General features: G+C 38.6%; 1 protein-coding gene across 5 annotated transcripts in view; it reads left to right on the top strand.

Moving 5' to 3' along the window:
* Window positions 1–4,839, top strand: part of ZGRF1 (zinc finger GRF-type containing 1) — a 59,044-nt gene extending 54,205 nt beyond the window's left edge. For 2 of the 5 annotated variants that reach the window (XM_032462166.1, XM_032462174.1), the window contains exons 26-29: window positions 2,593–2,769; window positions 2,904–3,038; window positions 3,730–3,991; window positions 4,167–4,838. In XM_032462166.1, the coding sequence (XP_032318057.1) occupies window positions 2,593–2,769; window positions 2,904–3,038; window positions 3,730–3,991; window positions 4,167–4,312 (720 nt within the window). In that variant the 3' untranslated portion in view covers window positions 4,313–4,838. Of the gene's footprint in view, window positions 1–2,592; window positions 2,770–2,903; window positions 3,039–3,729; window positions 3,992–4,166 lie in introns of all 5 variants that reach the window. The other 3 variants (XM_032462176.1, XM_032462192.1, XM_032462184.1) reach the window with 3 other exon arrangements.
* Window positions 4,840–15,286: the final 10,447 nt, after the last annotated feature.

Below are 15,286 nucleotides of genomic sequence, written 5' to 3'. Positions count from 1 at the left end.
CCCATGTCCCTATGGTAGAGCTCTACTTCATGTTTTTTTAAATTTTTAAATTATTAGTATATTTTAAAGTTGAGGTGTCATTCACATAACATAAATTAACCATTTAAAATGAATAATTCAGTGGCATTTTCGTACACCCATGATGCTGTGCAGTAACTACCTCTGTCTAGTTCCAAAGCATTTTTATCACCCCAAAATAAAGCTGCACCCATTTAGCAGTTTCTCTCCATTCCCTCCTCCTTCCAGCCCCTGGGAGCCACCTGTCTGCTTTCAGTCTATATGGATTTACCTATTCTGGATATTTCATATCATACAGTCTTACGATTTTCATATCATACAATATGTGACCTTTTGTGTCTGGCTTCTTTCACTTAGCACATTTTTGAGGTTCACCCACATTAGCAGCACATCAGTACTTTTTACTTTTTTTTTTTTTTTTTTAAGTACATTCTTGGTGTAGTGCAAGTGCACCCTGTCCTTTTCCAGAACTTTTTCATCATCCCAACAGAAACTTTGTACCTATTAAACAGTAATTCCTCATCCCCCTCTCTCCTTGAGCCCCTGGTAGCGTCTGTTCTCCTTTCTGTCTCTATATTTGCCTATTATAGGTGCTGCATGTAAGTAGAATCATACAGTAGTTTTCCTTCTGTGTCTGGCTTATTTACCTAGCATGGTGTTTTCAAGGTTTGTACATATTGTAGTAAAGTGTCAGAATTTTATTCCTTGTTAAAGCTAAATAATATTCCATTGTATATGTATACCACAATTTATCTACTCATCTGTTGATGGACATTTGGGTTGTTTCCACCTCTCAGCTATTGTGAATGATGCTGCTATGAAAATTGGTATTAATTATATGTTCAGATCTCTGCTTTCAGGGTGGTTTTTTTGTTTTTTTGATTATACATCCAGAAATACAACTGCTGGGTCTGATGGTAATTCTGTGTTTAATGAGGAACTGCCAGACTTTTCCATAGCAGCTGCACCATTTTACATTCCCAACAGCAATGTACAAGGGCTCTGATTTCTCCACATCTTCATCTACACTTGTTATTTTTCAGTTTTTTTGATAATAGCTATCTTAATGATTGGGTGTGAAGTGGTATCTTATTGGAGTTTCCCTAATGACTAACGATGTTGAGCATCTTTTCATGCACTTATCTTTGAAAAAATGCCTATTCAAGTCCTTTGCCTATTTTTGAATTGAGTTGTTTCTGTTGTTGAGTTGTAGGAGTTCGCTATATATTCTGGATATTAATCTCTTATCAGAAATATGATTTGCAAATATTTTCTTCCATTTGATGGGTCTTTTCATTTTCTTGATAATGTCCTTTGAGGTTCATAATTTTGATGAATCCAGTTAATCTAGTTTTTCTTGTGTTGCTTGTGCTTTTGGTGACATATCTGTGAAACTGTAGTCTTTGATCCATTTGCAGTTAATTTTTGTGTCTGATAAGGTGCATGTATCAAATTAGAGTTTTCATTTTTTTCAGATATATACCCAAGATTGGGATTGCTGGATCATATGGTAGCTCTATTTTTAGTTTTTTGAGGGGCTCCATACTGTTCTCCATAGTGACTGTACCAATTTATATCCCACCAGCCGTGCAGGAGGCTTGCTTTTCTCCACACTCTCTCCAGCATTTATTATTTGTAGACTTTTTGATGATGGTTATATCGTGCCTCTTTTTAAAAAACTTTGCATTATAATAAATCATTCCCCCATGTTACTGCTGGCTGTATAATCATCACTATTGACATAAATATGTTAATCACTAAATATTATGTTGTGTGGGTATACCATAATTTAGTCATTTTTCTAGCATTGACCATTTAGTTGTTTCCAATCATAAAGAATGACCCTTTGAGCATTTTTATACCTAATACTTTTTATCAGAGGTTTCACATGCCCACTGACTTAGACTTATCCACAAATTTTGTGCCTTAAAGAGTATTGGGGATTGATTTTTTTTTTATGTTTTTCCCCTACAGAAGATAACTTTGTCCATGTGATCATTAATCCTGCATTTTATTATGTATTGTTAATAGAGTACCTTGTAACAATTCAAGATGTTTAAACAATATTATAGAACATTTTGCAAATAAAAACATGCTCCAGGAGAGCCCTACAGTAGATGGGAGTTGGATTTTGTGATGTATTAACAAAATCAGAAACTTCTTTGAAGATTCAGAATGAAAAATGGCTTGTACCTAAGGAGGAAAGTTAATAAATGAGTCATCAACAACAGTTTTTAAATTTTTAAAGATTTTTTTTCAATTTAGTGTTAGGCCAACTCCTTATAGGTTATGAAAGCATAGTGTTGATGCCAAACTAATTATTAGACACTAAGTCTAAGATCTGATGTTTTATATTTTATAATTTTCTGATATAATAAGTTTACCATGAAAATATTTTTAGTAATTAAAAAAAATTATTTCTATTTATAGTCTGTTTTATCATGGTTGTAATTCATTTACTAAGTGTACAATATGGCAATATTTTTAAGCTTTAAAATATTGTTGTGGATTTTGTTCCCCTAGGAGAAAAAATGCTGTTTTAATTTCTTATTTTTCTGCATTTAAATTCCTTAGGGTCACAAGCCAGTTCTATTGAGAACCCAGTACCGTTGTCACCCTATAATCAGTGCTGTTGCTAATGATCTGTTTTACGAAGGAAGCCTCGTGAATGGTGTTTCAGAAACAGAGAGGAGCCCTTTACTGGAATGGCTACCAACCCTGTGCTTCTATAACGTTCAAGGACTGGAGCAGGTAATGACATTAATGGTGATGAGAGTCAACACAGTTTAGTTTCCTGGTTTAATTTTGTTATTATTTGTGTGATTTTCTTGGTCTTTCCATAGCCTTTCTGGGAAATATAATTTAGGATCTGTTTCTTATTCCAGATTGAAAGAGATAACAGCTTTCATAATGTGGCAGAAGCTGCTTTTACACTCAAGCTGATTCAATCACTGGTTGCAAGTGGAATAGCAGGCTCTATGATTGGAGTGATAACATTATACAGATCCCAGATGTACAAGGTTTGTATTACATATTATATTTACCCTATATTAAATATAATCTTATATTACAATACTTGATATTACATTTGTAGTAGTTTGGTTTGGTGCTTGAAAAACTTTGGGGAATGTAGTTAATTATTAAAAAAGCATTCAGGTTTTTGTCTGGTCTGGCTTTTTTTCTGTATAATTAAATGTAAACCTAACAAGGTTTAATTAAATTCAGTTTACAGCTGTTGGGGCAAAAATGCAAATAAACAAATTAGAGGGAAGGAAATATGGTGTATGCTTTGTGTTTTGGGACAGATGGGATTGAATCTCTGTTTTCTGAAATGTTCTTTCATTATTATTGTATTTTATCACTAAATCAAAGATAGATACCAGATATTAATGTACACACAAGCCAATTACTTCTAACTAGTTTTTATTTATATTTATTTTTACTATTTTTCATGTTTCATTATTAGTCAACTCTAAATTAGCATATCCAAATGAGTTTCCCAGCAATAGATAACACATCACCTTGATTTTTGTTCCATAATTTATATTATCATCAGGTTATTTACCTATCATTTTAGAAACTAGCCAAATCTCTGTGACAATGAAATTATCCGCTATTTGTTAAATTACAGTGGCTACTGTGGGCACGTTGAGAGGCCCAGGTTCTTTATGATCTGTGCACTGCATGGTCCTTGTCTTCTTTCCTCCATAGCTTTGTCATTTACTCAGTGCCACGGACTTTGACCATCCTAACATGAAAGCTGTGCAAGTGTCCACAGTAGATGCTTTTCAGGGAGCTGAAAAGGAGATCGTTATTCTGTCCTGCGTAAGGACAAGACAAGTAGGGTTTATTGACTCAGAAAAAAGAATGAATGTTGCATTGACCAGAGGAAGAAGGCATTTGTTGATTGTGGGAAATCTAGCCTGTTTGAGGAAAAATCGACTATGGGGCCTTGTGATTCAACACTGTGAAGGTAAAATAAAAATGTGTTTAATTCAAGCATTTTGAATTAAAACTGACTTTTGGGTTAGTGCTTGGGGTGGTTCAGGAAGAAACAGCTCTGAATTTGCCACTGTGGGAGGTGACTGCAATGCTGACATGGAGCCCACTGTAGAACATAGTTGTCTCATGTTTCCTGTCTTTCTAAGGGAGGGAAGACGGATTGCAGCATGCAAGCCAGTATGAACCACAGCTGAACCATCTGCTTAAAGATTATTTTGAAAAACAAGCAGAAGAAAAACAGAAGAAAAAGAGTGAAAAAGATAAATCTCATTCACAAAAAGACGTGGTATAGTTTGTATTTATATAAATTCACATTCATTTTACACTATACATTTTCATATTTTTATTACCTGAAAACCCTTATTATTAAAAAAGTACAATATTTAAATAAAATTATACACATATAAAAAATTTGCTCTTCAAAAACTTAATTACGTTTATTAAGATGTTTGTTGATAATGTAAAAGTCTTACTAATAAATTTTTTCTAAAAAATTATGACTTCTGTTTGCTAAAGAAATGAATTTTATAAGGAGCAGGGGAAAGCCTTTAAGGGGAATACCAGTGTTACTTCAAAAATAAGTGATTATCTCAAAAGCCCATCTATTAGAACGTGTCTACACAGTTACACCAACACACTCCTTTCTAAACTACAGCTCTGTCAGAATCTTTTAAAAATAAATACAATGCCCTGTCATAAGTAAAAACATTCACAATAAAGCCTTTAAGAAGTACAAAAGAAAGACGAGAAATGAACTAAAAATTCATTCCTGGAGATAGTTGTACTCAACATGGGGCCATGGCCAGTACCAGACCAGACCTGATCTAGCAGGTGCTGAATAAATGTCTGTTGGATGAATGAATGGATGGATGATGGACTACCTCATTTCCTTCTCATCTTTTTCCTGTGCATTTATTTGCACAGTAGCTATTGGTATATATAGTATACAATAGATTTTAAAATATTATAAAAAGAATACGTTCTCCTTATAGAAAATTTGCAAAATATAGAAGAGTATACAATAGAGAATAAAAAGCACATGAGATTCACTACCCAGAGATAATCTTTGCTAACATATTGCTTCAGTCTTTTTCCTATGCTTATATTCTATACCTATATATGTAAATTAGTTAAACCATTTGTTGTGTGATTTTTCGACATTATTAACAAAGGAACATTTACTCATTCTACATAGGGAAATGACAAGGGCTTGATTATAACTACTATCAATGAATTTATGTTTTTACCAGTTAAAAAAAAAATCTCTGTGACCCAAGTTAATATTCATTTGAAAGATGCAGCAAACGGCTTATTTGAATTACTGTAAAAAATGACCAGTCTACCTTTATGAAACTTAAAAACTGAGAAAAACTCTGCTTTTGTTTGGGAGAAAAATAAATCTAACAAACAGACAAAACTTGTAATTCTCTGAGCCTTGTCCAAAATGTGTTCATGATTGCAACAGCAGGTGCTCTTTTAAGCATTCATCTAAACTGTGACGAGGGAGATGTGACTCCCAACAGTCCTCACACTGAGTGAGACACAGCTGAAGGCAGCACTAGAGAGCCATGCTTTACCCCTGAGCTGTACAATCTGACAACACATATTTCAACTGGACTCATCACTGCTGCTGCCCAAATTTCCCCCATTTTTCATTTCTTGAATCAATATGTTCTTGGCCAGCTGGAGCTAGGTCTCAAGTAACTCTTTCCAAAGAGAGTGTATAGGTGATACATCTTTTTGAGGCTTTACAGATCTAAGGATATGTTTGTTACATATGAGAGCTATCTAAACTCAATGGGAATTGCCCTCAGCTTCACTTCCTGTTTGTTTGGATGACAGCTGAATTTCCATCTCAGATCTACATCTGGATGGCAGACTGATTTTGCTCCTGGTCTGACTCCTACTGGTTTTCATCTAAAACCGCTCTAATACAGTCTTCCGCACCAGTGCTCACACTATCATTAGTTCCTCCATCCCCTCTGCCTCTCATTTTCTCAGTTTTTAAGGAATTCTGATTTCTGCAATGATGTAGGAAGAGGTCTAGATGGTGTTGAGCAGGATTTCTCGACTTCAGCATTCTTGACATTTTGAGCCAGATAATTCTTTGTTGCAGGGGGCTGTTCTGTGCCTGACAGGATGTTTGGCAGCCTCCCTGGCCTCTGCCCACTAGAAGCCAGTTGCCCCTTCCCCTCAAGCTGTGACAGCTACAGCTGTCTCCAGTCATTGCCAAATATTCCACTGTAGAGAGTGAGCCCAGCCTCCATCCTAGCTATCACTGAAAAAGGCACTTCAGAAATATGGCTGCTCCATTTCCTAGTCAGTATAGATCTTGTATTTTTGATCCAGAAAACATCATAAAGGAAAGCAAAGGGTCTTTTTATTTTCAGGTGGGCATGCCTGCCCATTTCTAATGGCATTACAGAGGTAGTCCACCAAACATGCTTTCAGTCCAGTTCTGTCATCCCTGCAGCTCATGACTCTTCCAACTTCTGATAACAGGTCAGCTGTAAGTGTCAAATACTTACCTTGAGGGAAGGGCCAAGATGGCAGAGTAGAAAGACCCTGAGCTCACTTCTCATGAGCACACTAAAATCACCACTATCTGCCGAACAACTATCAATGAGAAAGACTGGAACCTACCAGAAGAGGTCTTCCACCATGAAAGACATAAAAAAGGAGCCACAAGACAGGTAGGAGGGGCAGACTTGGATATAATCAAACTCAACACCCTCCTGGGTGGGCGACCCACAGACTGGAGAATAATTATATAATTATATGGGAGAACCTGCAGAGGTCCCCCCACGTGAGAAAGAGTTCTGAGCTTCCCAGCCCCAGGGCCCAGCAGTGGTAAGACAAGCTCCTAGAGCATTTGGCTTTGAAGGCCAGCAGGGCTAAACTGCGAGAGTTCCACAGGACTGGGGGGAATGGAGAACTCACTGTTTGTTTGTTGTTGTTTTAGCCCTTCCAACCACAAGACTTCATGATTCTATAGTCATAAACTCTACACCTATCTATTTTTGTTGTTGAGAACTCACTCTTAAAGGGCACAAAGTCTCATGCACATCAGGACCTGGGGCAAAGCAGTAATTTGATAGGAGCTGGGCCAGACCCACCTGCTGGTCTTGGAGAGTCTCCTGGAGAGGCGGGGCGGGGGGAGGGGGGCTTCAGCTCATCCTGGGACACAGGCACTGGTGGCAGATGGACTGGTGGAACATTTAGCCATGAACACTGCTGAAGCTGGTGGCTAACATCTTAGCTCATGAGCATGAACAAAGCACCACCCAACAGCCTGCAAACACAAGTGATGGGACAGCTCAGGCCAAACATCCAACTGGGTGGGGACACAGACCCACCCATCAGCAGACATGCTGCCTAAAGACTTAAGAGCCCACAGCCACCTCTGAACTTGCCCCTAGACATGGCCCAACCCACCTGAGGGCCAAGACCCAGCTCCACCCACCAGTGGGCAGGCACCGGCCCCTCCCACCAGGAAGCCTACACAAACCTCCAGATAAGCCTCATCTACCAGGGTGCAGACACCAGAAGCAAGAAAAGCAGGATCCCACAATACAGGCCAGATCCTACTCTGGGACCAGCCAGGCCCTGACCCTGCCCATTAGCAGGCCAATGCAACCTCTGGGACACCCCAGACCCCAGTCCAACTGTCAGCAACCAACCCCTCCTCCCCGGCCCCATCCCCACCAATAATCTGAAACAAGCTCTAGGATTCCTGGTCCCTGCAGCCAGACTCCAGGAACCAGCTCTGTCTGCCGTTAGATGGGCATTAATCCCAGAATCTGGCTTCACCTGCCAGTGGGTGGGCAACAGCCCCAGAGTCTTCAGGACCCTGACTCTGCCCACCAGTGAGCCAGCACTAGCCCTGGGATCCCCAAGGATTCAGCAACCAACCACCTTGTAACCAGGCACCACTAAACAATAACCAGCAGCATCTGCAAGGCAGACCACCCACAGATCAACAAGACTAGGGTCCAATCAAGCCAACCAGACCACCCACACAGTCAGCCCACCTCAACAGAAGGACCCATGCAGGCCCACTAAGGGGAACGCCTAGAGCATACAGCTTGGGTGATGAGGGAGGAGTACATAGCTGGGATGCATAGGGTGACTCCTACAGAGCACCACTTCTTCAAGCCCAAGAAACAACTAACCTACCACATACATAGAAATACAAATAGCAACTTAGACAAAATGAGGTGGCAGAGGAATATGTTCCAGACAAAGGAGCAAGACAAAACCCAAGAATAAGAACTAAGTTAAGTGGAGACAGGCAATCTACCCAAGAAAGAATTCAGAGTAATGATTAATAAAGATGATCAAAGAACACAAGAGGTGAATGGATGCACAGAGCAAGAAGTTAAAATTTTCAACAGAGTTAGAAAATATAAAGAACTACCAAACAGAGATGAAGAATACAATAACTAAAATGAAAAATACACTAGAAGGAATCAATAGCAGACTAAATGATTCAGAAGAACATATCACTGAGCTGGAAGACAGAGCGGAGGAAATCACGGCCACTGAACAGAAAAAAGGGAAAAAAAGAATGAAAAGAAATGAAGACGATTTAAGAGACCTCTGGGACAATATCTAGTACACTAATATTCACATTATATGGGTCCTAAAAGCAGAAGAGAGAGCGAAAGGGCCTGAGAAAATATTTGAAGAGATAACAGATGAAAACCTAACAGAGGAAAGGAAATAGTCCCCCAAGTCCAGGAAGCACAGACAGTCCCATACAGTATTAATCCAAAGGAACATACCAAGACACAATGCAATCAAATGACAAAAATTAAAGATAAAGAGAATACTAAAAGCAGCAAGGGAAAAGCAACAAATAACATATAGGGAACTCTCATAAGGCTATCAGCTGATTATTCAGCAGAAACTCTACAGGCCAGAAGGGAGGGGCACGATATATTTAAAGTGATGGAAGGGAAAAACCTACAACCAAGAATACTCAACCTAGCAAGGCTCTCACTTAGATTTAACGGAGAAATCAAAAAAGTTTTACAGACAAGCAAAAGCTAAAGAAAATCAGCACCACCAAACCAGCTTTACAACAAATGTTAAAGGAACTTCTCTAGGTAAAAAAGAAAAGGCCAAAACCAGAAAAAAAAAAATTATGTAATGACTATAGTTACCAAAGGGGATGGAGGGTGGGAGGGATAAATTCAGAACGTGGGATTAACAGACACATTCTACTATATACAAATTAGATAAACAAGAAGGACCTACTGTATAGCACAGGGAACTATATTCAGGTTCTTGTAATGAGCTATAATGGAAAAGAATCTGAAGAGATGTGTGTGTATGTGTGTGTGTGTATATATATATATATATATATAAAACTGAATCACTTTGATGTATGCCTAAGACTAACGTTGTAAATCAACTACACTTCAAAAAAGAAAAAAAAGAAAGAAATGCTAAAGTTAAAAAAAATATTGTTACGGCCTTTTCCTTCTTATTTTTTAAAGTTTTATTGAGACATAGTTGACATATAACATTGTATACTTTTTGGGGGGAGGTTGGTGGTAATTAGGTTTTATTATTATTTTTTTTAACAGAGGTTCTGGGGAGGTTCTGGGGATTGAACCGAGGACCTTGTGCTTGCTAGGGAAGCACTCTACCACCGAGCTATACCCTCCCCCCAGCCTTTTTCTTCTTGAAAATAGAAATAAAGTTCATACTAATATACAGGGTTCAGACACTATATTTTTGCTCAAAATAGATCATGAGCCAAAAACAACTGTACAATGGTCAGTACCACCAAATCAGAAGACTGTTTTGATTTATTAAATTAATCTTTTAAGAAACTACATTCCCTGGCTCCTCTTAGTCTTTGAAGGAAATAAGAAGTGAGCAGTAACTGTCCCTTGTTCCATTTCTGTTGTAACAGCCTTGGGGAGAAGAAATGAGTGAAGACCAGCAGGCAGGTCTGGCCCAGGCTCCTATGAAATCACTACTCCCACCCTTGGCCCCAGTGCACGTGAGACTCTGTGTGCGCTCCTTACCAGCAAGGTCTCTGCTTCCCCCGGTCCTGTGGAGCTCTGTGTGCGCTCCTTACCAGCAAGGTCTCTGCTTCCCCACTGGCCTTCAAAGCCAAATGCTCTGGGAGTTCCTCCTCCTGATGCCGGACCCCAGGCTGGCGAGCCTGACCTGGGGCTCAGAACTCTCACTCCTGTGGCTGAATCTCTGAAAAGTAATTATTCTCCAGCCTGTGGGTTGGTATGGGACCTGATCATATCACGAGCACTCCCCTCCTATCATCCAGCTGTGGTTCCCTCCTTATGTCTCCAGTTGAAGAAGATCTTCATTGGTAGGTTCCAGTCGTTTTTATCAATGGTTGCTCAGCCGTCAGCTGTGGTTCTGCTGTGTTCGTGAGAGGAGGCGAGCACGTGGTCCTACTCCTTTGCCATCTTGACCAGAACTCCCATAACAATAATTGACATAGAAAAATCTCCAAAACCCAGGCTAATGCTTGCTTTATCTTTTTCATTTCAAATTCAAAGGTATTTGATAGACACAAGTTGAATTTAAGGAGTAACCCATTCAATAAACATCAAATATTAAAATTTCTTATAATTTTACAATACACTTAAAATAATAGGCCAGTTTTACAGCTAGAGCCATCATATATCTATAGCTAATAATCAGATTAAAACAACATTTCCCATCTTGTGTTCAGTGAGTGACAGAATTATATAAGAATGTTCTCTAGATTTTTATTACAAAAAAGGTCTAGTAGTTTATGCATCACATAATAAAGCAGAATGAAATTTCTAGGCTTTAATACACTCAGTTGCTTTTACTTTACACAGGATATGTGTGTTAGGTATTTTCCGATTCCTTCACAAACATCACATTGACTTCTAGGGAGAAGAATAGGTATTTTCCCCATTTTATAAATGATGAAGCCAAAGGTCAGAGGAATTGAAGTAACCCAGCTAATCTACCATAACTAGTCAGAGGCAGGGCTGGAACCCAGACTAACCCAGCTGAGGCTCCTCTGCGGCACTGCACTGCCTGCATGACACCTCACATCACTTCAGCAAACCGTCAAAGACACAGAAACCAAACATTTTACAGTCCTCTTTGACCCAACCAACCAGACTCATTTCCTGCTAATTTAACTTGGCTCATTTATTATGTAACATTTCATTAATAATTTGTTTGAACAATCTATACCTTCCTGGTAAATAAATTTTGCTAAAAAATGGGATTATTAACTTTTCTTTGAAGGTCTTGAAGCTCTACATTTGCTATGAGAAGATGCGTTTGGATTTAATGAAGAAAAATGGATTATTAATAAAAATGTAGAAACAGTTGAGCTAGTGATTCTTTTCTTCTTATCAAAAGTTGGTTAAAAGCTAATAATTATGTTTCCTATTCTTCTCCACTCTGCAGCCAACCCCTGTCCTTAGAAACATGCATTTCAATATTTAGGTTACTTGTGAAAAATCACAAGTTAAAATCTGAGTTTATGAAGCCCACCTTAAAACTTCAAAATAAAACATAACTATGGTATTGTTCTTTAATATTTGGACAAAAAGAATGTTTGACTTGGAGATGCCAAAACAAGCCCCAAATGCTGCACACTCTTGACTGTGGTTTAATTTAAAGACAGCTGTGAAATAGCTTTATACTAATTTGATTTTTTTATATTAAATAAGAATGAAATGGAAATTGGTGATTTACTCGACAGATATTGGGCCCTGAAAATTAAATAATTGTTCTAAAAACATTAGCTCAACACTGATTTGAAATGCCTGCTTTGTAATTAGTCATGAGTGAAACGTATGTTTAATTCAAGTTGTGTTTTTGGTTTATATAGTAGCATGACTTGATTATAAAGTAAAGGAAAAATACAATCCAAATATCTCTGCAAACTTCTGAGTTCCTTTCATCCTGAAACACTAGTTAGGTTGATTTTTTAAAGTCTTCTGTTAGTCTCTTAATTATCGATATCCCTTACTATTCTACTTTCTAATTGGGCAAATCTGGAGTTGATAATATAGTAAATAAAAGTGTGTGTGTGAAAAAAATCAGGGAACAGTCAGCTTTCAGGTTAAAGAATTAGTAGAGAAGACTTCCTAAGGTACTTATTGCTTCTTTTAAAATAAAAACTTCAAGTATGTCGATTTTATTGGTTGAATTATGATGGATTTGTGGCTTCTTGGAATAGAACTGATTCTTTGGGTCAACTGAAGTCAGTGCATTCACTGAGCATCTACACTGTGGGTGGCTCTATGTTAAAGGAGAGCAGCTTGTTTCATTCTGGAACAGATATGTGCACCTTGTTTTACTTGCCACCTCAGGCATGCAGTATAGGTGAACTAGTTACATATCGCTCTACCCCTATATGGGGGCAAGACAAAGCTCTCCCTGATGGAGAAATCCGGGGGAATTCTTGAGATAAGAAAATCAGGCTTCTCTGGCCATTCTCGTGGAATGAATGCTTCTAAATAAACCAAGAACTAACATGGCCATGATGTGCTGGGAGCTCAGATGCCTTGTCCCCTACATCCTCAGGCTCCTTACCGCTAGAGTCAGTGTCAGGCTTTTAGGCTCTGGGTTCTGAGGTAGAGGCCAGATTTCTAAGGACCAGGTAAAGCAGTGAGAAGAAAAAGAGGGATGGATATGCATGGGGGTAGACACTTGGCTGACAAATTCTGAGGCATGAAAAGATCCTAGGTCTCCTGCCACAGATGGGTGTGTGTGTGTGTGTGTCTGTAAAATCAGGTGACATCTCCTACTGTCCTGTGACTTCTTCTAGGTATCACAGTGTTTGGAATGGAAAATGATAAACTTCCCAATCCACGTGGTGACATCACATGAGTACAGGATCAGGGCATCAGGCAAAGTGTAAGACGTTGCATGAGACTTGCTTTATGTGCTGGCGCACTCTATAAGCAAGCTGACTGAACATGAAGAACCAAGGACAAAACAGAGAACATACTGTGTAAGAGCCACACATACAACGTTATTGCCAATGGCTCTCCAGAATTATATTTTGCACTGATAATTCAAGACCAGCACCATCACAGCAGGTGCTCAGTGTGTAACCACTGGATAATATCATGTACAATGTCTGGTAATCTGCTTTTCTTTCTCTTTTTTTGATTGCCTTCTAAGCATTTTCTTCTGTATTAAAACACACACACACACACACACACACACACACACACACACACACACACACTCACACACACGGCTTGTTTCTCTTGCCATCCAGTATTGGTTCACATGTGCCTAAACATATATACGCTTGAAGCCTACCTTTATAAGTGGAGCATGAATAGCTCATTTTGTGTTCTGTTTTTATTCATTATACCATTTACTTCCTTTTTCCTTGTTTTTTGTTTAATTTTATTTATATATTTTTGAATAGGCAATAACATACACAGGGGTCAATATTCAAGAGGAACAAAAGGGAAGAGAGTGAAGTGTCCCTCCCTGCTTGTCCCCTAGTTACCTAGTTTTTCTCCCCAGAGTCAACTGATATTATAGGTTCTTGTATTTCCTTCCAGAAATAGTTCACTAACATGCAAGTACATACATATAAATGGTCTCCTCTCTTACACAATAGCCCACTATACACATCTTCCTGTACCTTGTCTTTTTCATTGAATAGCATATCTTAGGGTTCCTTCGACGTTGTCCACACTTTTAAAAAATTGCCTAGGATTTGTCATCACCATAAATTACCCCAACATACCACAGACCATAGCCTCTCCCTCACTTCTCCAGCACATACGTTCCAGCTCCATCATGATCCCTCACTTTCCGTCTCCTTACTGTTTTGTTAACCCACCAGTCTCCCTTTATTTTTTCCTGACTGTCCAGACACCATCAAGTTTAACTACTCAGCTGCCTCCATGCACTGCCTCTTTGCTGCAGGTTTTTCCAGCTGATAAAATTCTAACCATGGATCAGTCCAAACATCCTTTCCCATTTTCTTACACTTGGGCTGCTGGGTGCTCTAGAGAAAATTAGACTAATGTGCAGATGGGTGCCACAACACATTTATGATAACTGATCTCACAGGTCCCTCAGGCCCAGAAGTTATGTCCTTAATAAGCCCTGCAAGTCACTGTCTCCAGTCACTCTTCCCACCAGAATGATTTTTCTAACATGCAAAACTCCCATGAATTCAATCAATCCCTCCTCCACCCAAGGTAACCAATAATCTACTCTGTCACTATAGATCAGTATCACCTGCCCTAAAATTTCATGTAAATCAAATCATACAGTGTCTACTATTTTACTCAGCACATTTAGGGTTGTCTCCATGTTATTACATGTATCAGCAGTTCATTCCTTTTAATGCTGAGTAATATTCTATCATATGGAGTGTGTTGTTGTTTTAAATCTGTCCACCAGCCCTTCACTTCTGAGATAATTTCATCTTCTCTATTTGCTCTATTCTCTCTGAAACTCCTACCAGTCAGATGATGGACTCTGGACTGATTCTCTGAATATCTTATCCTTACTGTTCTTTGTATCTTTGATTTGTTTCTACACTCTGGGGAGATTCCTTTGAATTTATCTCTTTTTTTTTTTTTTCTGACTTTATTATTTTTAGAGCAGTTAGGTTTACAACAAAATTGAGAAGAGGGTAGAGATTTCCCATATTCCTCCTGCCCCCACACATGCATAGCCTCCCCACTTAACATCACTCATTGGAATGATACTTCTTTTTTTTAAACCAAGGATGAACCTACATTGACACATCACAGTCACCCAAAGTCTACAGTTTACCTTAGGTTCACTCTTGTGTTGTACATCCTAATTCTATGGGTTTGGGCAAATGTATAATGACATATACCCACCCTTATAGTATCATACATTTTCCCTGCCCTAAAAAATCCTCTGTATATACATCATTTGTTGACAATTAATGACAGCCGAATGACACTGTACTCAGATTTCTCAATACATGTAAAAGAGCAAAGTGGTGGGCACCATCTACAATATTTGATGTGATACCAAAGGCACCCAAACTTGAAATTACACAGTGGCAGGCTGTATGAAATGCATGTGGTGAAGTCCTTTGGGGGAAAATACAAAAAATCTATCACATCAAATTAATGTTAATTTGGATGGAATTACCTTTATAGTTGTACTATTATTTAATTAGTAATTTTTTATTTTCATGGTTGTATATGAGTTCCTCCCTAGCGGTGCTGGACTTACTCAGGTCTGCTTCCCCTCCACAAGAAGCATTTCCTACCTCCTCACT

This window comes from Camelus ferus, chromosome 2 (genome assembly GCF_009834535.1).
Source record: "Camelus ferus isolate YT-003-E chromosome 2, BCGSAC_Cfer_1.0, whole genome shotgun sequence".
Classification (NCBI taxonomy): Eukaryota; Metazoa; Chordata; class Mammalia; order Artiodactyla; family Camelidae; genus Camelus; species Camelus ferus.
Note: the sequence above shows the minus strand (reverse complement) of the source record. Positions and strands in the feature narration are given on the sequence as shown.